Here is a 27075-nt window from a genome sequence, read left to right as displayed (position 1 = left end):
TTAAGGCCGGGGGCCCCGGGTGACATCATGCTGTATTGTGATCACAGCTGCGGAGGAGGGATCGCACCCCCGACTGGCGGCATCACAGCGGCTGATGTCATGGTGCAGCTATGCTACATGGGATGGAGAGGGGCCCCCACCACCCTCGGGGCCGAACATACATAGACCGCTCCGGAGCGACGAAACAATGGCGCCATCCCAAACGCTATTTTTGTTAAAATCTACAACATATCTGGAGTGCTTCCTACCCAGGGTGCCTCCAGCTGTTGCAAAACTACAACTCCCAGCAATCTTTATTTTTTGCTGAGAGTTTGTTACATTTGTATCTAGTTCTATAACTGACGAGTCGGCGGATACATATAAACCCCGCGCTGATACATTGTATCTCCGTGTTCACATCTGGATACAAGTAGATCAAAAGACAAAAAAATTGGCGCATGTTGTATTTCTACGCAATGATTTTTTAATTTTTATTTATAAAAATTTTTCGAGAAATTTAAAGAGCCCAAAATGAGATTTAAAAAAAAAAAAAATTGATTATTATTATTATTTTTTTTTTATTTTATTTTTTTTAGAATCTGCGCCAAAAATTTCACATTTTGTAGCCAGGATTAGAAAAACAGATCAGATATTTTTTCCAAAAACAAATAAATAATTAAATAATTAAATAAAATAAAGAAATACATAAATAATTAAATAAAACAAATAAATTAAATAAAATAAATAAATACATAAATAATTAAATTAAATAAAATAATTAAATAAAATTATTAAATAAAATTATTAAATAAAATTAAATTATTTAATTAAATTATTTAATTAAATTATTTAATTAAATTATTTAATTAAATTATTTAATTAAATTATTATATTAAATAAACAAACAGCGCTGCCCCTGTCTTCAGGCTGTGTGGGGTATTAAAACTTTTCCTCCATTTACTTTAATGGAACTGAGCTTCAATACTGCACGTGGCCAGAGGATGGCGGTGGCGCTGTTTTAATTATTATTTTTTTTTCTAATCCATTTATAGCGTTAGATCAGGCGTCCTCTCCTGTCGGGCCCTAATCTTAGCCCGGCTTGGTAGTGACGACCCAGGTGGGTTCTATCTAGGACGGGGCCCCTGGTGCCAGGTGTGGAGGACGGGAGCTGTGGGGGGCGGGGGTGTGTCACATGGTCGGGGTCCGGACTGCGGTTGCTGGGTGACATCCAGGACCTGGCAGCGTTCATACTGGGACTTGGCAGAGGTGCCCGCTTTCATTCCTGGGTGAGATCACCCGCCGGCTGCCCTGGCCTCACTGGGGGCCCGATACTGGTTGCCCCCTGATGGGGCAGATAGAAGGGGGAAACCTGTTGGGAAACCATGGCTGGAGGATTGTCCTTCCCTTGGATTTAGAATATTGTTTACAACCTGAGGCCCTCCAGTGGTTGCAAAACTACAACTCCCAGCATGCCCGGACAGCCAACGGCTGTCCGGGCATGCTGGGAGTTGTAGTTTTGCAACAGCTGGAGGCACACTAGTTGGGAAACACTGTTCTAAGCCCAAGGGAAGGACAATCCTCCAGCCATGGTTTCCCATCAGGTTTCCTCCACTGGGGTTTTTCTCCTCTCTGTCCGGGCATGCTGGGAGTTGTAGTGTCAGACAGCAGAATAGTGAATGCAGCTCCGGCTGTGATTTTTGCCCTACCAGGAGATGACAGATCTGCCCTGTTTACCGGGCGCGGGGCCAGGGGTGTGAATCCATTTGGCGGCGCTTTCTTCTCGGGGCGTGTTCATGTGATTTATGTGCCCCCCCTGGGGTATCTGTCATGATATCACTGGGTTACAACCATTCTAAGCTCCACGGCGCCCCCCCCTCCTGTGTGTGATAGGACGAGCCAGGTCCGCCCCAGGTGAGATCACCGCTCCTGTTTATCTCTGAATAAACACCGTGAGGTTATTTTGTTACAAGGCCAAAGATCACATGACTTCATCCGCAGCATTACAGCTCCAGACTTTATCCCAAACAGTGAACAAACTTTACATAAGATACAGCAACGGGGCGGAGTGTAACCTGATCTACCAGTCATAGTGACATTACTGAGAATACAGCCTATCCATCACTAGAGATCAGCGGTGACATCACTGAGAATACAGCCTATCCATCACTAGAGATCAGCAGTGACATCACTGAGAATACATCCTATCCATCACTAGAGATCAGCGGTGACATCACTGAGAATACATCCTATCCATCACTAGAGATCAGCGGTGACATCACTGAGAATACAGCCTATCCATCACTAGAGATCAGTGGTGACATCACTGAGAATACAGCCTATCCATCACTAGAGATCAGCGGTGACATCACTGACTATACATCCTATCCATCACTAGAGATCAGCAGTGACATCACTGAGAATACAGCCTATCCATCACTAGAGATCAGCGGTGACATCACTGAGAATACAGTCTATCCATCACTAGAAATCAGCGGTGACATCACTGAGAATACAGCCTATCCATCACTAGAGATCAGCGGTGACATCACTGAGAATACAGTCTATCCATCACTAGAAATCAGCGGTGACATCACTGAGAATACAGCCTATCCATCACTAGAGATCAGCGGTGACATCACTGAGAATACAGCCTATCCATCACTAGAGATCAGCGGTGACATCACTGAGAATACAGCCTATCCATCACTAGAGATCAGCAGTGACATCACTGAGAATACAGTCTATCCATCACTAGAGATCAGCAGTGACATCACTGAGAATACAGTCTATCCATCACTAGAAATCAGCGGTGACATCACTGAGAATACAGCCTATCCATCACTAGAGATCAGCGGTGACATCACTGAGAATACAGTCTATCCATCACTAGAAATCAGCGGTGACATCACTGAGAATGCAGCCTATCCATCACTAGAGATCAGCGGTGACATCACTGAGAATACAGCCTATCCATCACTAGAGATCAGCGGTGACATCACTGAGAATACAGCCTATCCATCACTAGAGATCAGCGGTGACATCACTGAGAATACAGCCTATCCATCACTAGAGATCAGCGGTGACATCACTGAGAATACATCCTATCCATCACTAGAGATCAGCGGTGACATCACTGAGAATACAGCCTATCCATCACTAGAGATCAGCGGTGACATCACTGAGAATACAGCCTATCCATCACTAGTGATCAGCGGTGACATCACTGAGAATACAACCTATCCATCACTAGGGATCAGCGGTGACATCACTGAGAATACAGCCTATCCATCACTAGAGATCAGCGGTGACATCACTGAGAATACAGCCTATCCATCACTAGAGATCAGCGGTGATATCACTGAGAATACAGCCTATCCATCACTAGAGATCAATGGTGACATCACTGAGAATACAGCCTATCCATCACTAGAGATCAGCGGTGACATCACTGAGAATACAGCCTATCCATCACTAGAGATCAGCAGTGACATCACTGAGAATACAGCCTATCCATCACTAGAGATCAGCGGTGACATCACTGAGAATACAGCCTATCCATCACTAGAGATCAGCGGTGACATCACTGAGAATACAGTCTATCCATCACTAGAGATCAGCGGTGACATCACTGAGAATACAGCCTATCCATCACTAGAGATCAGCGGTGACATCACTGAGAATACAGCCTATCCATCACTAGAGATCAGCGGTGACATCACTGAGAATACAGCCTATCCATCACTAGAGATCAGCGGTGACATCACTGAGAATACAGCCTATCCATCACTAGAGATCAGCGGTGACATCACTGAGAATACAGCCTATCCATTTAGTTACAATGTATTTTCCCTTTCTTCCCAGAATCCTTTGTGTCTTGTCGGACCTGTCTGCCCCCGGTGATGATGATGTAAATCCGAGATCGCACCATTTTCTCGGATCCCGCGCTCTTGCCTCCCGGGATGTCCTGACATGATGGCGGCGCCACGATCCGTCCACAGCCCTGAGGACGCCGCCCACTGACCCCCCCTGTGTGTGACGGCAGGAGGAGGGGCCATGGCCGCCGCGGGCCTGAGCTGCCAATCACTGAGCGTGGACAGATTGGTGGCCTGGATGGAGGGTGGCAGCGAGAAGCTCCTCCTCATTGACAGTCGCCCCTTTGTGGACTATAACTCCGCCCACATCCTGGACGCCATCAACATCAACTGCTCCAAACTGATGAAGAGGCGACTGCAGCAGGACAAGGTGCAGATCACCGAGCTCATCCAACACTCCGCCAAACAGAAGGTGAGAAGTCATACTGTGCACTGTCTGTATATAGAGAAGTCATACTGTGCGCTGTCTGTATATAGAGAAGTCATAATGTACGCTGTCTGTATATAGAGCAAAAAATGAGTCCTCATACCGCCCTGTACGTGCAAAAATAAAAAGTAATAGGGGTCAGAAGATGACAATTTTAAACGTATACATTTTCCTGCATGTAGTTATGATTTTTTCCAGAAGTACGACAAAATCAAACCTATATAAGTAGGGGATCATTCTAACCGTATGGACCTACACAATAATGATAAGGTGTCATTTTTACCGAAATATTTGCTGCCTAGAAACCAGGGCTGTGAAGTCAGTCGGACTAAATTTTGGGTACCTGGAGTTGGCAAACAATGCACTGACTCCTACTAAATTTAGATTGGAATAAAAAAATCAAGTTTAAATGTCCCAATTCACAAAAAGTTATAATGAATGACTTCTCTACTGTAAGAATAAAGACCAATGCATGCAGAGCCTCACGTAACCGCAAAACGAACACGTTAAGTGACCGTGAAGAAGCTTTTCATGTGCTTCACTATATGGCTCGCAACGCACAATTAGGAGCGGCAATACTTATACTTTCCATAGTGTTGTGTTCTGCTGTTACAGGGAACCCATGGGTAACCGAGCCTCTCACTGATAAGGGGTTAATTAAATGTTTTTTGCAGGACTAGAGACACTTTTATAAGTGAAGGGAATGGAGGGTCAATAGTTAAAGACTGAAGCTGTAAACCATTGGAAAAACTGCTGCCATTCAGCTAAGGCTATAAAAAATTGTAAACTTGATTGTTAGCTTAAAGGGGTACTCCGCCCCTAGACATCTTATCCCCTATCCAAAGGATGGGGGATAAGATGTCAGATCGCCGGGGTCCCGCTGCTGGGGACCCCGAGGATTGGTTCCTGCACAGAGCAAGTTCGCTGTGCGTAATGACGGGTGATACAGGGGCCGGAGCACCGTTACGTCACGGCTCTGCCCCTCGTGATGTCACAGCCAGCCCCCTCAATACAAGTGTATGGGAAGGGGAGTGGTGGTCGTCACGCCCCCTGCCATAGACTTGCATTGAGGGGGCGGGCCATGATGTAATGAGGGGTGGATCTATGACGTCACACTGCTCCGTCCCCTGTATCGCCCGTCATTACGCACAGAGCAAACTCGCTCTGTGCTGTAATGATAGCGCGGTGCCGCAGCGGGGATCCCCGGCGATCTGACATCTTATCCCCTATCCTTTGGATAGGGGATAAGATGTCTAGGGGTGGAGTACCCCTTTAAACTTGACTATGGGATTTTACTAGGGAAATCATGTTTTATAATAAATGCCCCTTCCTGGATCCTCCCACTGCCCTATCTTCAGCAGCAGATCAGCACACAAACTGTTCAATACAGTAGACAGTTGGCTTCCCAGCCTGTAGTCCTGTGGTAATGACAGGTATGTTGCCTTTCTTTCCTTCAAGGAATGTATAAAATATATTCGCATATTAATACAGAGGAGTCGGAAGTACAGATAACTCCAGAGTCGGAACATTTATCTACAGACTCCACAGCCCTGCTAGAAACGGAAGCCCCCAAAAGTAACAAAATGGCAGTTTTTTTTTTTTTTTTTCAATTTTGTCGCACAATGATTTTTTTTTCCGTTTCACCGTAGATTTTTGGGTAAAATGACTGATGTCATTACAAAGTAGAATTGGTGGCGCAAAAAGTAAAGCATCATATGGATTTTAGGTGCAAAATTGAAAGTTATTATTTTTAAAAGGTGAGGAGGAAAAAACGAAAGTGGAAAAACGCTGACTCCTTAAGGGGATAGAGAGAAGTGCTACTGTGCGCTCACTGTATATAGAGGGAAGTGCTACTGTGCACTGTCTGTATATAAAGAAGTGTTACTGTGCGCTCACTATATATATATATATATATATATATATATATATATATATATATATATATATATATATATATTCACATATACGCACAGTATAAGAGAAGTTGTACTGTGCTGTCTATATATAATATGTAAGAGAAGTGGTACTGTGCAGTGTCTATATATGCAGCATAAGAGAAGTTGTACTGTGCCGTGCTCATGATCTCTTCTCTGGCAGGTGGAGCTGGAGTGTGAGGTGCAGCAGGTTGTCGTGTACGATCAGAGCTCGGCGGACGTCTCGTCTCTCCCTGCTGACTGTTTTCTCTCCGTGCTGCTCGGGAAGCTGGAGAAGTTTTTCCGCCATGTCCATCTCCTGTCAGGTGACCTAACCTTTGCCTGCGCTGATGCACTGTAACAAACTGTTAGCACTGGAGAGAGACTTGTGTGTAGACTGGATGCAGTTGTAACAAACCCTCTGCTGTGAGTAGAATACAAGTTTGGTGTTTTCCTCCTCCAGGCGGTTTCTACCAGTTCTCCTCGTATTTCCCCGGCCTGTGTGAAGGGAAGGCGTCCGTCGTCCCCACCTGTATCTCGCAGCCTTGCCTTCCCGTTTCCAGCGCCGGTCCCACGCGGATCCTGCCGCATCTCTACCTGGGCTGCCAGCGAGACGTGCTAAACAAGGTGAGGGGCATCATGGGAAGGATTTAAAGGGGTACTCCGCTGCTAGACATCTTATCCCCTTATTCAAATAAATGCTGGGTTCCTGCGGCCATAACGTCACTGTCACGCCCCCTTGTGACGTCAAGCCACGTCCCCTCCATTCTTGTCTATGGGAGGGGGCGTGTTTGTCAACACTCCCCCTCCCATAGACATGAATGGAAGGGGTGTGGCACGACCTCACAAGGGGGCGTGGCATGACATCACAAGGGGGTGTGACCGTGATGTCACCATCATGGCCTCATTCTCCAAACAAAATGTTCAGAACGCCGGAGCACAGTAGTACCCCTTTAAAGGACCCTCGAAAGTGTTGCAGCGGGAATGGGTGACGATCGTCTTCATCTTTGTGACTTCCTCCCCTCCCCCCCCCCCCCGCAGGAGCTGATGCAGCAGAATGAGATCGGTTTCGTCCTCAACGCCAGTAACACCTGCCCCAAACCCGACTTCATCTGCGACTCCCACTTCCTGCGGGTGCCGGTGAACGACAGCTTCTGCGAGAAGATCCTGCCCTGGCTGGACAAGTCTGTGGACTTCATAGGTGAGAACGTGGGGGTTGGGCCTCTGCCGCACTCGCCATCTTGTATCGTTTTTGTCATCATAATTTAGAACTAAATAAAAAAGTGAATACAGGGGTGCAGAAATCACGACGCCCGGGACAGGGCAGGCGGGTTCTTCAGGCATATGTTCTGCACATATGGCGGGGCTGTCACTAAACTCTATAGACTGCAGCTTATAGTGAGCTGCGCAGGACGTCACTCATAGCGCGCAACTCCATCAGGACCGAGGGTGGGACCAGGGACTAACCTATCTACTTAGGCTGTATAATTGTTTAAATGGGAGCCCTACCTGATGGGGGACATATCTATCTGGGGCCCTGTCTGTCTACTGTGGGAGCCCTACCTAAAGGGGGTCTTATCTATCTGGGGCCCTGTCTACCTACTGTGGGAGCCCTACCTTCCTAACAACTGGGAGGATCCATCTATCTGGGTCATTATTATTTACCTACTGGGGAAAATATCTATCTGGGGCCCTATTTACCTACTGGGTGAGCCCAACCTGCCTGCCTACCTGATAAAGGGACATACCTGCCTGAAGGGGGGGGGGGGATTACCGACTTAATATGGACATTGCTGGGGCAATATAGGAGGGGACACTTAGAAATAAATTTCTAAAGTGATATATTTTTAATTATGACCATCAAAAAAATAATCCCAACCTATTTCTTAGCGAAAGGGCTTCATCAGGGGACTGTCTGAAACAAAGTGGTCCAAATAGGATATATCTGGGTATTTACTATCATGGTTTTCTTGCACCTTTCATTTAACTATGGCAGCATTTTCCCTAACAGTGTGTTTCCAGCTGTTGCAAAACTACAACTCCCAGCACACTGTTACAAAAACGATAACCCCTCCAAAAAGATACCATAGTTTATCTTTTTCTAATCCTGTGCTGTCCCCTGATGATCTGTATTATAGGAGGAGAAATTCATTGGAAATTATTTTATTTTTTCCCGACATCCAGGCATGCTGGGAGTTGTAGTTTTGCTAATACTGTGCTGTGTCCCCAATGGACCCTATTGTAGGGGGAGAAATGCGTTGGAACGTTAGAATTGTTTTTCTGATGACTGGATTGGTCACAATTTGGAGGCGTAACACCCCGAATCTCTAAGTGATATATCTTTGTGACCCAACAGGTGTATTTGATTTGGTTCTAGTTACTCCTACTTAAGAGACTCTTGGGCGTTTAATTATTTTTTTTTGTTTTCTCCATTTACAGTTTGATACGCTAACATGTATATTTTTTTAATTGTTACGTAGAAAAGGCCAAGGCTTCAAATGGCCGCGTCCTGGTTCACTGCCTGGCGGGGATCTCACGTTCTGCGACTATTGCCATTGCCTACATTATGAAGAGGATGGACATGACCCTGGATGAGGCTTACAGGTAACGAGTCTCCCCCAGTGACCAATATGACCAATATGGCCGCCATAGCATTGACCTCCTGGCTTCTCTCCGATTTGTAGGTTCGTTAAGGAGAAGAGACCGACCATTTCCCCGAACTTCAACTTCTTGGGTCAGCTCCTGGACTTTGAGAAGAAGATCAAGACTCAGACTGGTCAGACTGCTCCAGTGTGCAGACTGAAGCTACAGCTGGGCAGCAGCGAGCATGGCGCCCCCCTCCCCATTGAGGTCCCTCAGCAGCCGCCGAGTCCACCGCTCGTTGCTCATCCTACCTCATCTGAGCCACAGAGAACACAGGAAGAAGAGGCGGCTCCTCTCCTCCAGAGCCTCAACGGTCTTCACGTGTCCCAGAAGCTGGAGGACAGCAATAAGATGAAGCGTTCCTTCTCCCTGGACATTAAGTCGGTGTCTTACTGCAGCGTGGCACCTGGAGCCTCCGCCTCGGAGGAGCATGCAGAGTTTTACAAAAAGTCCTCGAGTGGCCTGGAGGGGGGTGGGGGCAGCAAGATGTGTCAGTTTTCCCCAGTGGAGGAGGTGTCTGAGTCCAGCCCTGACCGGGAACAGGCAGCAGAGAAGAGGGTCCAGGAGAAGCCCAACACCTGCCGGCAAGCGGAGAGCAAAGCGTGGCAGCAGCAGATGCTAAACCGTGGCAGCGTCCTGTCGCAGAGGTCCCTGGCGGCTCCGCTGTTCCGTAGTGGGAGTATGGAGGACAACCGCAAAAGTAACTTTCTGTTCGGACTGTCCAGCAGCCAACAGCACCTGGCCAAGCCGGCACTGGGCCTGAAAGACTGGCACTCGGACATCCTGGCCACTCAGGCCTCCTCCCTCACCGGCAGCTGGTACTTCAACCCCGATGCCCCCGCCTCCCACTTCTATTCTGCGTCCGCTTTGTACGGAGGGGGTGGCTTTGCTTCGGCCTTCAGCTGCGGTCAGCTGCCCGCTGACCCTTGCTGCGCGGTGCGCAGGAGGCAGAAGCCCAGCGCCCGTGGGGACTCTCGGCGCAGCTGGCATGAGGAAAGCCCCTTCGAAAAGCAGTTCAAGCGGCGCAGCTGCCAAATGGAATTTGGTGACGAACTGGTGGATGGACGCTCCCGAGAGGAGCTGGGTAAAGTTGGCAGCCAGACGAGTTTCTCTGGCAGTATGGAAATCATTGAGGTGTCCTGAGGGCGGGCATCGTGGGGGCAGTGGAGCCAGTGAGCGGAGCGTCCTGGGTTAATCATTTTAATATTATTGTTTGTCTTATTTTTGTTTCCGAATCATTATGTTCCCTTTGAATCTGAATCAGGCATGGGGGGTAATACCAGCAGCCCCCCCATCTACAGGACACTTACAGCTCCATCCTCTAGGTGGTGCTGCTGCACAGACTGGCACTTACAATCATGCATCCTCCAGCACATGGTATAGTAACACCCCGATTTTACTCTGTTAATCTCCAGGGGGTGAAGAGCAGGTGGCAGACTTTGCTTTTATGGATAAACAATCCATGATTAGAATTTGAAGGAAAAACCTGTCAGTACCTAAGAATACCCCAACCAGCACGGTGTAAAGATTCTACCCCTCCCCCGGTAGTGACTACGTTGTAGTCATATGTGGCTCTATTCTTCCCATCACCTATTTTAGGTATCAGACTCCGCCCCCATGACATTCACAGCCGACTGTAATCATGTGACATATAAGCTCCTCCCAAGGTGGGAGATGAGGCAGCTATAAATGATGCATGATGGGAGATAAAACAATGTGCGGTCCTCAGGCCCAGTGCAGACCATGTAAGGACTGGAGTGTTCCTTTAAGATAATTATCATCCTTTTTTTGGGGGGGGGAGGGGGTTCTTCAATTTTACATTGTTTCTTTTTTCGCAGGAAATTTCGGTAGGATTTTTATTTTTTTTTTGGTAAACTCTCATGATCTGATTGTATTGGTTGAGTTGTAGATTGTTTTTAGTAAGTGCCTTATAGCGTGCCGTTAGCTGCGCCACTCCTCAGCCGTATCTTATACTCTAGTCCAGTGTTTACCAACCAGGGTGCCTACAGCTGTTGTAAAACTACAACTCCCAGCATGCCCGGGGAGCCTTCAGAAAAATTCCCCAGGAGAAAACCCGTAGGGAACCAATGGCCTTCGGCTGTCCAGGCATGCTGGGAGTTGTAGTTTTGTTACAGCTGGAGGCACCCAGGTTGGAAAACACTGATCCAAAGCATCTTCTGCTGTGATGCATTTTGGGAGATGTAGTCTTTAGGGTCTTTGTAGGGGCTGTTCTTCTGTCAGCACTGAAATTGTGAGGCAAAGAGGCCAAAAGAGAATTAGTGAGTGCAGCTCTGAGGTATAAGACAGGAACCAACAGCAGTGTAACGCGGGTGTAGCTCCAGAGTATAAAGCAACAGCAGAATAGTGAGTGCAGCTCTGAGGTATAAGACAGGAACCAACAGCAGTGTAAAGCGGGTGTAGATCCAGAGTATAAAGCAACAGCAGAATAGTGAGTGCAGCTCTGAGGTATAAGACAGGAACCAACAGCAGTGTAAAGCGGGTGTAGCTCCAGAGTATAAAGCAACAGCAGAATAGTGAGTGCAGCTCTGAGGTATAAGACAGGAACCAACAGCAGTGTAAAGCGGGTGTAGCTCCAGAGTATAAAGCAACAGCAGAATAGTGAGTGCAGCTCTGAGGTATAAGACAGGAACCAACAGCAGTGTAAAGCGGGTGTAGCTCCAGAGTATAAAGCAACAGCAGAATAGTGAGTGCAGCTCTGAGGTATAAGACAGGAACCAACAGCAGTGTAAAGCGGGTGTAGATCCAGAGTAAAGCAACAGCAGAATAGTGAGTGCAGCTCTGAGGTATAAGACAGGAACCAACAGCAGTGTAAAGCGGGTGTAGCTCCAGAGTATAAAGCAACAGCAAAATAGTGAGTGCAGCTCTGAGGTATAAGACAGGAACCAACAGCAGTGTAAAGCGGGTGTAGCTCCAGAGTATAAAGCAACAGCAGAATAGTGAGTGCAGCTCTGAGGTATAAGACAGGAACCAACAGCAGTGTAAAGCGGGTGTAGATCCAGAGTATAAAGCAACAGCAGAATAGTGAGTGCAGCTCTGAGGTATAAGACAGGAACCAACAGCAGTGTAACGCGGGTGTAGCTCCAGAGTATAAAGCAACAGCAGAATAGTGAGTGTAGCACAAGTATGGAAGGAACCAACAGAAGAATAGTGAGTGCATCTCCACACTATAAAATGAAAAGCAACGGCAGAATAGTGAGTGCAGCTCGAGTATGGAAGGAACCAACAGCAGAATAGCGAGTGCAGCTGTATTATAAGGTGGGAAGCGACCGAAGAATAGTGAGTGCAGCTCTGACAAGCCAGGAAGCAACAGCAGAATTATGAGTGCAGCTCTAGAGGCGAGTGATGTACCGACGTGTAACTTGTCGCAGAGTTTACGGCTGCTGCCCCACGTACAGGGCAGGTCAGTGACGGACGTATAGATTTGCGCCACGCTCCGATAGCGCCGGAGCTGCTGCTCGATGAATCCCCGGTACATTGTAGTAATAAATCAGAATCACGTGGTGCCTTCTACCAATCACAAACCTCGTCTTTAGCGTCTACGTTTCTCGTTGGGAATCTTCAGGGACTCTTCTTATAAAATGTATTTTTCTTGTTCAGCCCATAAAACTGCAAACGTCACAAATCAGTGCCGCGTATTGCGCTCGGTCCGCAGCAGGGACGGGCGCAGTTCTGTGATTTATCTGGTTCTTTTTGTCAAATTTGGGATTTTTTGAGCCTTAATTCTGAGACCTTGAACCAAACATTAAAAAAATAAATACATTCTCAGAGTTCTGTGGTTATTTTGTGCGGAGAGGACGGATGTTACATCCTTGTGTAGTGAAATGGCCGCCATCTTTATACTATCAAACACATTTAGTGACTACTGAATCCTTCCAGCCAAGCGTGGGGAGGAGATAAAGTGCGAAAAATGTCATTAAAGGGGTCATCCAGGATTGGAAAATTAGAGCTGATTTATTCCAAAAACGGCACCACCCCTGTCCGCAGGGTGTGTGCAGTATTACAGCTCCATTCCATTAAAACAAATGGCGCAAAGTTGTAATACCACACAGAACCTGAGGACAAGGGTGGTGCTGTATTTAGAAAAAAAAAAGCTGTTTTTCTATTTCTGTATAATCTTTTTAAACAAAACACAAAATTCCCCATTAGTCTGTTGTCTATAATACTGCCCCTATATACAAGAATATAACTACTATAATACTACTCCTATATACAAGAATATAACTACTATAATACTACTCCTATATACAAGAATATAACTACTATAATACTGCTCCTATATACAAGAATATATCTACTATACTACTCCTATATACAAGAATATAACTACTATAATACTGCTCCTATATACAAGAATATAACTACTATAATACTGCCCCTATATACAAGAATATAACTACTATAATACTGCTCTATATACAAGAATATAACTACTATAATACTGCTCCTATATACAAGAATATAACTACTATAATACTACTCCTATATACAAGAATATAACTACTATAATACTGCTCCTATGTACAAGAATATAACTACTATAATACTGCTCTATATACAAGAATATAACTACTATAATACTGCTCCTATATACAAGAATATAACTACTATAATACTGCTCCTATACACAAGAATATAACTACTATAATACTGCCCCTATATACAAGAATATAACTACTATAATACTGCTCCTATATACAAGAATATAACTACTATAATACTGCTCCTATATACAAGAATATAACTACTATAATACTGCCTCCTATATACAAGAATATAACTCCTATAATACTGCTCCTATATACAAGAATATAACTCCTATAATACTGCCCCTATATACAAGAATATAACTACTATAATACTGCCTCCTATATACAAGAATATAACTACTATAATACTACTCCTATATACAAGAATATAACTACTATAATACTGCTCCTATATACAAGAATATAACTACTATAATACTGCCTCCTATATACAAGAATATAACTACTATAATACTGCTCCTATATACAAGAATATAACTACTATAATACTACTCATATACAGGAATATAACTACTATAATACTGTCTCCTATATACAGGAATATAACTACTATAATACTGTCTCCTATATACAAGAATATAACTACTATAATACTGTCTCCTATATACAAGAATATAACTACTATAATACTGCCCCTATATACAAGAATATAACTACTATAATACTACCTCCTATATACAAGAATATATCTACTATAATACTGCTCCTATATACAACAATATAACTACTACAATACTGCTCCTATATACAAGAACTACTATAATACTGTCTCCTATATACAAGAATATAACTACTATAATATTGCTCCTATATACAAGAATATAACTACTATAATACTGTCTCCTATATACAAGAATATAACTACTATAATACTGCTCCTATATACAAGAATATAATACTATAATACTGCTCCTATATACAAGAATATATCTACTATAATACTGCCTCCTATATACAATAATATAACTACTATAATACTGCTCCTATATACAAGAATATAACTACTATAATACTGCTCCTATATACAAGAATATAACTACTATAATACTGCTCCTATATACAAGAATATAACTACTATAATACTGCTCCTATATACAAGAATATAACTACTATAATACTGCTCCTATATACAAGAATATAACTACTATAATACTGCTCCTATATACAAGAATATAACTACTATAATACTGCCTCCTATATACAAGAATATAACTACTATAATACTGCTCCTATATACAAGAATATAACTACTATAATACTGCTCCTATATACAAGAATATAACTACTATAATACTGCTCCTATATACAAGAATATAACTACTATAATACTGCTCCTATATACAAGAATATAACTACTATAATACTGCCTCCTATATACAAGAATATAACTACTATAATACTGCTCCTATATACAAGAATATAACTACTATAATACTGCTCCTATATACAAGAATATAACTACTATAATACTGCTCCTATATACAAGAATATAACTACTATAATACTGCTCCTATATACAAGAATATAATACTATAATACTGCTCCTATATACAAGAATATATCTACTATAATACTGCCTCCTATATACAATAATATAACTACTATAATACTGCTCCTATATACAAGAATATAACTACTATAATACTGCTCCTATATACAAGAATATAACTACTATAATACTGCTCCTATATACAAGAATATAACTACTATAATACTGCTCCTATATACAAGAATATAACTACTATAATACTGCTCCTATATACAAGAATATAACTACTATAATACTGCTCCTATATACAAGAATATAACTACTATAATACTGCCTCCTATATACAAGAATATAACTACTATAATACTGCTCCTATATACAAGAATATAACTACTATAATACTGCTCCTATATACAAGAATATAACTACTATAATACTGCTCCTATATACAAGAATATAACTACTATAATACTGCTCCTATATACAAGAATATAACTACTATAATACTGCCTCCTATATACAAGAATATAACTACTATAATACTGCTCCTATATACAAGAATATAACTACTATAATACTGCTCCTATATACAAGAATATAACTACTATAATACTGCCCCCTGGTGCACTGGATCAGATAGCAGGAGACATTCACACAGACGTTCTATAATAAATATTGTATTCATTCTATAGGGTCTTACATAGGTTTGTGGGGTGCACTGTTACCCTACAGCTTTAGGGGAACCTCAGGAGGGAGATGATGGGTGTAGTTAAACTCCGCAGTACAGTATTGATAGCTCCAAGCGGGTAATGTTCAGATGGAGCAGGCAGTATATTGGGGGCACTGGAGATCAGTGCCGATGCTCCCGGTCCGGACTCATACAGAACGGCTCCAGCCTCTCGCTCTCGGGCAGCATGGCGTTCAGCTTCTCCATCAGGGGCACCGTCTGGTCAATGCCCATCTGAATGCGCCTCAAGATGGCCGACATCTCGTTCACCTTCTGGATCTGCTCTGCGTACTTGGCGAATCGCTTCTGCCGCTCCTGCATGTAGCTGTAGAGGGTGTCCACCGAGCCATCCATCTGCGGGGGCAGGAGGAAACAGTTAGGGGGCGCTCATGTATGAGGACAGGGGGTGGCGCCACACATGACCTACCTCTTTGATGCGCTTTACCAGGGCATTCTGGTCAAAGGCCACGGCCTCGGCGCACTGGTGCAGGTGGTCCTGGTACCGGACGCAAAGCTGGAGGACCTGGGGTGAGTCCAACCGCTCCAGACGGACGTTGGTGGGGGAGGTCTGACCACTGAGGAGACCTGGAACAAGAGAGGACACGTGACTAGTCTGCAGCTGTTTCTCCCTGTTATCAGCCATTTTAGGTTTGGGGTGGGGGGTGAAACTACAACTTCCAGCAGGCACGGACCTCAGAAAAACTAAAAAACTATTCCAACGCATTTCTCCCCATACTATAGTGTTCATCAGGGGACACAACACAGAATCAAAGGGGTACTCCAGTGGAAAACCTTTTATTTTTTTTAAATCAACTTGTGCCAGAAAGTTAAAGGAGAACTCCGATGCTCTAAATTAATACCATAATGTAGACTAGGCTCCTACCTTTCCAAAGATGCCATTTCCACGCAAATCTGTCCAGACGTTTGTCTGCTATGCCCGTCCGAAAATACGGTCACTTCTGGGTACAGTTCATATGGAGTGTAGCGTAAAAGACTACATCTCCCATAATGCATTAGTCTAATTTCCAGTCTGCTCCTGCCCTCCCCCTGACTTATCGGCCTGCAGCGATAACTATGTGCGAATGCGCACATCTATAACGTAGACTGGACAGCGGCATTTTCTGATTTAAGTCTATGGCAGCTCAGCAAACCCGAATAAATGAATAGATTAGCGCGGGGGGAGTAGCCGACTCGGGGCTAGGAGGCCGGCAGAGCCCGCGCTGACTCATGGGAGGTATGAGTCACCGGGCTAAGATGGCGGCGGAGCACTGAAAAAAGAAAAGAATTTCCTCCGTAGTATTCAGCAGCTAATAAGTACTGGAAGGATTAAGAATTTTGAATAGAAGAAAGTAAATTTCTTCTATTCAAAATTCTTAATCCTTCCAGTACTTATTAGCTGCTGAATACTACAGAGGAAATTCTTTTCTTTTTTAAACACAGAGCTCTCTGCTGACATCATGAGCACAGTGCTCTCTGCTGACACCTCTGTCCATTTTAGGAACTGTCCAGAGTAGGAGAAAATCCCCATAGCAAACATATGCTGCTCTGGTCAGTTCCTAAAATGGACAGAGGTGTCAGCAGAGAGCACTGTGGTCATGATGTCAGCAGAGAGCTCTGTGTTCCAAAAAGAAAAGCATTTCCTCTGTAGTATTCAGCAGCTAATAAGTACTGGAAGGATTAAGATTTTTTTAAAAGAAGTAATTTACAAATCTGTTTAACTTTCTGGCACCAGTTGATTTAAAAAAAATAAAATAAAATAAAAAGTTTTCCACTGGAGTACTCCTTTAAAGATAATCCCTCAAAAAAGATACCATAGTTTGGCGTTTTCCAAACAGTGTGTCTCCAGCTGTTGCAAAACTACAACTCCCAGCATGCCCGGACAGCCTTTGGCTGTCCGGGCATGTTGGGAATTGTAGTTTGGCAACAGCTGGAGGCCCCCTGGTTGGGAAACACTGCTGCCTCCAGCCGTGATTTCCCTACAGGTTTCCTCTGCTGGGGTTTTTTTTTTTTTTTTCTCTGGAGGCTGTCCAGGCATGCTGGGAGTTGTAGTTTTGCAACAGCTGGAGGCACCCTGCTTGTGAGGTATAGACAAGGCGCTGATATGAACAGTGTAGAGTTCCAGGTGGTAGTGACAGGGTTAAGTTCAGGAGGGCGCAGCCGCTGCCAGCAATGACCTCATTCCATTCTTATCTGCTGATGTCATCCAAACATTACAGAGCCCCCCTCCCCCCCCCATACATAACAATGACATCATTCACACTGGAGGAATGAGCCGAGGTTAATAAGCAGAGTGACAGGCCTATCACCCAGCACCCCACCAAACTAGTTACAACCCAGACTGACCATTCAGGAGTCTAGGAAAGCTGAGTGACAGGATGTACAGTAACCAGAGATCCCAGTAGAGACGATCTGATTGGTAGGGACTAATCAGCTGACTAAAGGGGGGGGGCTGTATTCATGTGAGCGCCATATGGGGGCATTACTGGCAGGGGGCAGGTCATTTGGGGGGACGAGGGGGCAGCACGTAGATTACGTCCGATAAATAATCCACATAAGGGATTGCTGTGCAGTTTATATTGGTTTATTGTTCTCTGTTATCGGCCATATCAGGCTGGGGAGAGGCCACTATACAGGAGACATTGTATCTTAGTGCTCTGCTGCCCTCTGCTGTTCACAGGTAGGTATTACAGTGAGAGGCCTCAGTTATAATGGAAGCCATCGCCACATTGATTCTGTACTGATCTGTTCCCTAAAGATCAGAAATGATCAAATCATCTATCGGCACCCCATGAACCATTCAGCAGACCCCAGGGCCCGGCAGAGACATTTTGAGAAGCTTTGTAGCTTGACCATGTATATAGTTCCCAGATATTAGACCTGTGGGGGTCCCGACACCCCATGATTGAGGGGCCAGTGCTCATCCAGCCCTTTCATTGAGCTTATTGCTGACAGTCGGACCCCCACCTATCTGGTACTGATTGGACAGGACATGGAGAACCCTATGACATTAATGGACTGCAGGCGGTAGTATTGATAGCGGAGGGGGATGGGTACCCTGAGATATCTACACTATAGGTTATCAGTAACTGTGGGAGGGATCAGCCCCCGCCTGACAGCTCTGGCCCCGGCTTATCCTTCCTGGAACCAAAGGGTCGGGTGTAATGAATTTTCATTTGTTGTGGCGAGTCGGGGGCCCCGTACACCTCAGATAGTCAGATGACTTTATTATAAGGTGTTTGGGCACCTCAACTCCTATACTAGACAATGGGCCACACAGAGGAATATCTGACCAGTCAACAGACTCACAGACAGCAGTGCCGGACTCTCACATGTATCCCCGAAGAAGAGGAGGAGGAAAGGGAGTGTGGAAGAAGGGACAGTGACCAGAGAAAAGCTACAATGAGAAGAGAAAAAGCAGGAAGAAGAGAAGGAGGAGCCATGGAAGAGGAGGAGCCACAAAGAGTGGAAGAGGAGCAGGGAAAAAGCGGAAGAGGAGGAGGAGCAGGGAAAAAGCAGAAGAGGAGGAGGAGCAGGGAAAAAGCAGAAGAGGAGGAGGAGCAGGGAAAAAGCAGAAGAGGAGGAGGAGCAGGGAAAAAGCAGAAGAGGAGGAGCAGGGAAGAAGTGGAAGAGGAGGAGCAGAGAGTGTGGAAGAGGAGGAGGCGCAAAGAAACAGTGGAAGAGAAGAAGGAGCAGGGAAAAAGTGGAAGAGGAGGAGAAGCAGGGAAAAAGTGGAAGAGGAGGAGCAGGGATAGAGTGCAAGAGGAGGAGGAGGAGAGAAAGCAGAGCAGATGTGATGCAGATGTAAGCGGTGGAGAAGAGCCGCCCTGAGCGAGGGAGAAGAGCCGCCCTGAGCGGGGGAGAAGAGCCGCCCTGAGCGGGGGAGAAGAGCCGCCCTGAGCGGGGGAGAAGAGCCGCCCTGAGCGGGGGAGAAGAGCCGCCCTGAGCGGGGGAGAAGAGCCGCCCTGAGCGGGGGAGAAGAGCCGCCCTGAGCGGGGGAGAAGAGCCGCCCTGAGCGGGGGAGAAGAGCCGCACTGAGCGGGGGAGAAGAGCCGCACTGAGCGGGGGAGAAGAGCCGCACTGAGCAGCAAAGGAATAGTGGAGGAGGCGGAGCGGACTTAGTTATATATTAGCACCATCATAGTGATCACAGCTGATGACAGGACTTACACAGATTGGACACTGACCTTTCAGGAGGGGCTGGAAGGTTGGGATCTCCTGCAGCTTGATGACCTCAGGGTCCTTGGTCACGTTGCGGTGTGTCTGGGTGCCAGAAGCCACCACCACAATGTCGTCCATTTTGGCTCTCTGCTTGGCCGGGGAGGGGTTAGCTGTGGGCAGAAAAAAGGGATACATGACTCCATCCTGACGTTAAACGAGGGTTCCTCGCCATTGTGCTGGAGGCTCCGCCCCTTCACTCTCTTTTCCATAACGTCACTTTACATTAGAGACTCCCCCAGGATGTGTCCGCAGAGGAGCAGGACCATCCATGGTGAAGACCCTAAAACTAGAGACATTATGAGACCACTCATTGTCACCTGGAAACCATCTATAGCTGCTGGTCATGTGACATCTCTGGTTTAGTGTCCATCACCCTCAATGTAAATAAAATACTGATAATCCGGAATGTCTGATAATCTGACACCACATCGGCCCAATAAATGGAGGACAGAGGAATATTTACAGTAATACTATAATGTCCCTATAAGATCAGAAGTGCCAGTGCAGTTTACACTCAGTCATGTGACCCACACTCACCAGAAGAGCTGACATCTCCATGCCTGACATCCGGCTCAGAGCTCTGCTCCGCCCCCATAGCGCCACCTCCAGGCGATGAGCGTCCTCAGGCCGAACCTAGATTAGAGTAACAGGAAGTTATATGGGGGATCTGTAGATGACACACTTATGGGGGGGATCTGTAGATGACACTTATGGGGGATCTGTAGATGACACACTGTTACAGGGGATCTGTAGATGACACACTGTTACGGGGGATCTGTAGATGACACACTGTTACGGGGGATCTGTAGATGACACACTGTTACGGGGGATCTGTAGATGACACACTGTTACGGGGGGATCTGTAGATGACACACTGTTACGGGGGGATCTGTAGATGACACACTGTTACGGGGGGATCTGTAGATGACACACTGTTACGGGGGGATCTGTAGATGACACACTGTTACGGGGGGATCTGTAGATGACACACTGTCACGGGGGATCTGTAGATGACACACTGACACGGGGGATCTGTAGATGACACACTGTCACGGTGGGGATCTGTAGATGACACACTGTCACGGTGGGGATCTGTAGATGACACACTGTCACGGTGGGGACCTGTAGATGACACACTGTCACGGTGGGGACCTGTAGATGACACACTGTCACGGTGGGGACCTGTAGATGACACACTGTCACGGTGGGGACCTGTAGATGACACACTGTCACGGTGGGGACCTGTAGATGACACACTGTCACGGTGGGGACCTGTAGATGACACACTGTCACGGTGGGGACCTGTAGATGACACACTGTCACGGTGGGGACCTGTAGATGACACACTGTCACGGTGGGGACCTGTAGATGACACACTGTTACGGTGGGGACCTGTAGATGACACACTGTTACGGTGGGGACCTGTAGATGACACACTGTTACGGTGGGGACCTGTAGATGACACACTGTTACGGTGGGGACCTGTAGATGACACACTGTTACGGTGGGGATCTGTAGATGACACACTGTTACGGTGGGGATCTGTAGATGACACACTGTTACGGTGGGGATCTGTAGATGACACACTGTTACGGTGGGGATCTGTAGATGACACACTGTTACGGTGGGGATCTGTAGATGACACACTGTTACGGTGGGGATCTGTAGATGACACACTGTTACGGTGGGGATCTGTAGATGACACACTGTTACGGTGGGGATCTGTAGATGACACACTGTTACGGTGGGGATCTGTAGATGACACACTGTTACGGTGGGGATCTGTAGATGACACACTGTTACGGTGGGGATCTGTAGATGACACACTGTTACGGTGGGGATCTGTAGATGACACACTGTTACGGTGGGGATCTGTAGATGACACACTGTTACGGTGGGGATCTGTAGATGACACACTGTTACGGTGGGGATCTGTAGATGACACACTGTTACGGTGGGGATCTGTAGATGACACTGTTATGGGAGGGATCTGTAGATGACACTGTTATGGGAGGGATCTGTAGATGACACACTGTTATGGGGGGGGGGGGGGGATCTGTAGATGACACTGTTATGGGAGGGATCTGTAGATGACACACTGTTATGGGGGGATCTGTAGATGACACCGTTATGGGAAGGATCTGTAGATGACACCGTTATGGGAGGGATCTGTAGATGACACCGTTATGGGAGGGATCTGTAGATGACACTGTTATGGGAGGGATCTGTAGATGACACTGTTATGGGAGGGATCTGTAGATGACACACTTATGGGGGGGGATCTGTAGATGACACTGTTATGGGAAGGATCTGTAGATGACACTGTTATGGGAGGGATCTGTAGATGACACTGTTATGGGAGGGATCTGTAGATGACACTGTTATGGGAGGGATCTGTAGATGACACTTATGGGAGGGATCTGTAGATGACACTTATGGGAGGGATCTGTAGATGACACTTATGGGAGGGATCTGTAGATGTCACACTGTTATGGGAGGGATCTGTAGATGTTACACTGTTATGGGAGGGATCTGTAGATGTTACACTGTTTTGGGAGGGATCTGTATATGGCACTGTTATGGGGGGGATCTGTAGATGACACACTGTTATGGGAGGGATCTGTAGATGACACACTGTTATGGGGGGGATCTGTAGATGACACTGTTATGGGAGGGATCTGTAGATGACATTGTTATGGGAGGGATCTGTAGATGTAACACTGTTATGGGAGGGATCTGTAGATGACACACTGTTATGGGGGGGATCTGTAGATGACACACTGTTATGGGGGGGATCTGTAGATGACACTGTTATGGGAGGGATCTGTAGATGACACTGTTATGGGAGGGATCTGTAGATGACACTGTTATGGGAGGGATCTGTAGATGACACTGTTATGGGAGGGATCTGTAGATGACACTGTTATGGGAGGGATCTGTAGATGACACTGTTATGGGAGGGATCTGTAGATGACACTGTTATGGGAGGGATCTGTAGATGACACTGTTATGGGAGGGATCTGTAGATGACACAGTTATGGGAGGGATCTGTAGATGACACTGTTATGGGAGGGATCTGTAGATGACACTGTTATGGGAGGGATCTGTAGATGACACAGTTATGGGGGATCTGTAGATGTTACACTGTTATAGCACTCAATACCTGTCCATAGTGACAAACATCCCATACTGCACAGCGGTGATATAATATTGTAACATTAAGAATTACAGGGGAAGTCACGACCCACATCTTCTAATGTCTGTTTTATGAATTTTTTATAAAATAGTATTTTTTTGTTATTTATTATTGTAATAGGTGTCCAGGTTGGTGGCCGCTAGGGCCCAGCGCACCCCCTTCACTTGGTCCCACCATTTTATACCTTTCATATTGTTAATTTACCACATTACGTCTGATCATATTGTTTACTCGTGATCCCTTTTCTCCTCCTCTTTTTCCTCCCCTTCATTTTCTTTCCCCCCTCTCCTTCCCTTCTTTTTCTTTCCCCCCCTCCCCTTTTTCTTTCCCCCCCTCCCCTCCCCTTCTTTTTCTTTCCCCCCTCCCCTTCTTTTTCTTTCCCCCCTCCCCTTCTTTTTCTTTCCCCCCTCCCCTTCTTTTTCTTTCCCCCCTCCCCTTCTTTTTCTTTCCCCCCTCCCCTTCTTTCCCCCCTCCACTTTTTTCCCTCTCCCCCCCTTTTTCTTTCCCCCTCCCCTTCTTTTTCTTTCCCCCCTCCCCTTCTTTCCCCCCTCCCCTTTCTTTCCCCCCTCCCCTTCTTTCCCCCTCCCCTTCTTTTTCTTTCCCCCCCTCCCCTTCTTTCCCCCTCCCCTTCTTTTCTTCCCCCCTCCCCTTCTTTTCTTCCCCCCTCCCCTTCTTTCCCCCCTCCCCTTCTTTCCCCCTTCCCCTTCTTTCCCTCTCCCCCCCTTTTTCTTTCCCCCTCCCCCCCTTTTTCTTTCCCCCATCCCCCCCCTTTTTCTCCTCTTACCTCTTCCCCATACTTCCATTTATAGTAGAACACCTGAGGACTGCTCCCCCTTCCTTTTAACCCGTTTTACACCAGGATCAATCGGTAATAATGGATCCAGAGTGCCCAGAAAATATCCCCGGCACCATTACACCCCCAGCAGCCTGACCCGCTGATACGGAGGGATCCATTCTTTATGTCAGATTCTGACCCATCTGATGTCACCGCTGGAATGGAGACTCCTCAGACCGGACAATGTTCTTCCTTCCTAAAGGTTTGGTGCCGGTGTGAATTGTGGCCTCAGTTTTCTGTTCATAGCTGACAGGAGTGGCCCTCTGTGTGTTGTTCTGCTGCTGTAGCCCATCTGCTGGACGTAATGTCAGAGATGGTATTCTGCAGACCTTGGCTGTAACCAGTTTATATTTGAGTTACTGTTCTGTCATCTCAAACCAGTTTGCCCATCCTCCTCTGACATAAACAAAACCTTTTCCTCCACACAATGGCGCTCACTTGATATTTTCTCTTTTTCGGACGGTTCTCTGTAAACCCCAGAGATGGTTGTGTGTGAAAATCCCCATAGATCAGCAGTTTGTGAAATCCTCAGACCGGCCCGTCTGGTACCAACAATCACGACATGTTCAAAGTCACTTAAATCCCCCTTTTCCCCCCATTCTGATGCTTGGTTTGAACTTGTCTTGACCATGTCTACATGCCTAAATGCATTGAGTTACAGCCATGTGCTTGGCTGATTGGCTACTAGTGTTAAAGGGGTACTCCGGTGAAACCCTTTTTTCTTTTAAATCAACTGGTGGCAGAAAGTTAAACATATTTGTAAATCACTTCTATTAAAAAAAATCTTAATCCTTCCTGTACTTATTAGCTGCTGAATACTACAGAGGAAATTATTTTCTTTTTGGAATGCTCTCTGATGACATCACGAGCACAGTGCTCTCTGCTGACGTTATTATAATAATAATAATGCTTTATTTATTGTTGTTCTTAGTGGGATTTGAACCCAAGTCCCCAGCACTGCAAGGCAGCAGTGCTAACCACTGAGCCACCATGCTGCCCTTAGCAGACATCTGCTATGCACGGTTGCTAAAATGCAGTCTAAAGGAGGACCCCTGCGGTCTAAAGGAGGACCCCTGCGGTCTAAAGGAGGGCCCCTGCGGTCTAAAGGAGGGCCCCTGCGGTCTAAAGGGGCCTGTAAAAGCAATGGTCTGCCGTCTGCACATACGTGTGTATAGGAGTGCTATATAAAAAAAATTTAAAAAATGTAAATTTACAGCTCCCCCTTTCCTATTGATTTACAAAAAAAGTCAAATAATTTTTTCTTTTACATATTTGATACTACCGCATGGGTAACTGTCTGAACTATTAAAATGAGTGAATAATTAACATTTTATTTTAATAGTTCAGTTACCCACGCGGCGGTATAACATTTACGCTGATTTCTGTACAGGATCAGTAATAATGACAGTAACCGGCGTAAAACATTTAAAAAAAATCCCAAACTGCTGCCGTTTGGTCACATGACATGCTAGAAACTTTTAATATGACCATTGTACATCGTTTTTCAAGTAGAATCAGCTGAACCCCGTTTTTGGCATTTTGACATTTTTTCCGATTAATCAATTAAATAATCGGCAACTAATCGATTATTAAAATAATCGTTAGCTGCAGCCCTTAAAGTGACTGTAAGTTTTAGGCTGTGTTCACACTTTGCAGATAAATAGCAGCACCGCAACTAATTACCGCACGCGTTGTTGTTGCGTTTAATGACAAATACCTGAATTTTTACTGAGATTTCGGTCATTTTTGGTAAAACATGGAAGAAATGCATCCGGTAATTGGTTGCGTCAGCGCTATTTACATGCAGCGTGTAAACACAGCCTTATATAGAGATCATTCACCGTCTGGTAAGCACAGGGACAATATTTACACATGTATTTCTATGGAATAAGAGCCTTAGGCTGTCCGGGCATGCTGGGAGTTATAGTCTTGCAACAGCTGGAGGCACCCTGCTTAGGAAACACTGAATGAGATAAAACCTGATGATTGCATTCAGTGACAGAAGCCGCAGGGTGTGCACAGGGCTCTCCATTACACTCACACTATCGGGCTCTGCCGCCTCCTCTTCTCCTCCGACCCCCCAGACATCGGCCTCTCCTCCCGCACTCACTGCTCCGGTCTCCCTGGTAACCGCCCGCACTTCCGGCTTCCGGGTTCTCTGAGACAAAATCAACTTCTGCTTCCTGCGTCAGTCCCGCCCACTGATGCTTAACCCACTGTGTGCTGGAGAGAGGGGACTTGGTGAACAGATATCATGATAATGTATCCATGGCAACAGTATAACATTAAATTAATACTGTACTATAACACTATAATGATACTATATCCTCTATAATAATAATAATAATACTGTACCCCAATAATAACACTATAATAATACCATACCCCTATAATAATACTATAATAATACTATACCCCTATAATAATACTATAATAATACTGTACCCCAATAATAACACTATAATAATACTGTACCCCTATAATAATACTATAATAATACTGTACCCCTATAATAACACTATAATAATACTGTACCCCAATAAGAACACTATAATAATACTGTACCCCAATAATAACACTATAATAATACTGTACCCCAATAATAACACTATAATAATACTGTACCCCTATAATAATACTATAATAATACTGTACCCCTATAATAACACTATAATAATACTGTACCCCTATAATAACACTATAATAATACTGTACCCCTATAATAATACTATAATAATACTATACCCCTATAATAATACTATAATAATACTGTACCCCAATAATAACACTATAATAATACTGTACCCCAATAATAACACTATAATAATACTATACCCCTATAATAATACTATAATAATACTATACCCCTATAATAATACTATAATAATACTATACCCCTATAATAATACTATAATAATACTGTACCCCAATAATAACACTATAATAATACTGTACCCCTATAATAATACTATAATAATACTGTACCCCTATAATAACACTATAATAATACTGTACCCCAATAAGAACACTATAATAATACTGTACCCCAATAATAACACTATAATAATACTGTACCCCAATAATAACACTATAATAATACTGTACCCCTATAATAATACTATAATAATACTGTACCCCTATAATAACACTATAATAATACTGTACCCCTATAATAACACTATAATAATACTGTACCCCTATAATAATA

General features: G+C 45.0%; 2 protein-coding genes across 3 annotated transcripts in view; one reads left to right on the top strand and one right to left on the bottom strand.

Annotated features, from left to right (window-relative positions):
• The window catches only part of DUSP16 (dual specificity phosphatase 16), a 35632-nt gene extending 25079 nt beyond the window's left edge, over nt 1-10553 (top strand). The window contains exons 3-8 of the mRNA XM_056517909.1: nt 3841-4263; nt 6376-6517; nt 6655-6818; nt 7233-7392; nt 8672-8795; nt 8876-10553. Of these exons, the coding sequence (XP_056373884.1) occupies nt 4033-4263; nt 6376-6517; nt 6655-6818; nt 7233-7392; nt 8672-8795; nt 8876-9977 (1923 nt within the window). The 5' untranslated portion in view covers nt 3841-4032 and the 3' untranslated portion in view covers nt 9978-10553. The remainder of the gene's footprint in view (nt 1-3840; nt 4264-6375; nt 6518-6654; nt 6819-7232; nt 7393-8671; nt 8796-8875) is intronic.
• Nucleotides 10554-15552: 4999 nt separating this feature from the next.
• BORCS5 (BLOC-1 related complex subunit 5) lies at nt 15553-26065 on the bottom strand. 2 transcript variants are annotated; one of them, XM_056517914.1, is made up of 5 exons: nt 25909-26065; nt 20374-20469; nt 19803-19946; nt 16046-16203; nt 15553-15972 (listed from the first exon to the last, which is right to left on the bottom strand). In XM_056517914.1, exons 2-5 carry the CDS (start codon nt 20429-20431, stop codon nt 15742-15744), a joined length of 591 nt encoding a protein of 196 aa, XP_056373889.1. In that variant the 5' UTR covers nt 20432-20469; nt 25909-26065; the 3' UTR covers nt 15553-15741. The 2 variants fall into 2 exon arrangements, with proteins under 2 accessions (XP_056373889.1, XP_056373890.1); XM_056517915.1 differs by lacking the exon at nt 25909-26065 and adding an exon at nt 20605-20664.
• Between the last annotated feature and the right edge of the window lie 1010 nt (nt 26066-27075).

This window comes from Hyla sarda, chromosome 4, assembly GCF_029499605.1.
Source record: "Hyla sarda isolate aHylSar1 chromosome 4, aHylSar1.hap1, whole genome shotgun sequence".
NCBI lineage: Eukaryota > Metazoa > Chordata > Amphibia > Anura > Hylidae > Hyla > Hyla sarda.
Note: the sequence above shows the minus strand (reverse complement) of the source record. Positions and strands in the feature narration are given on the sequence as shown.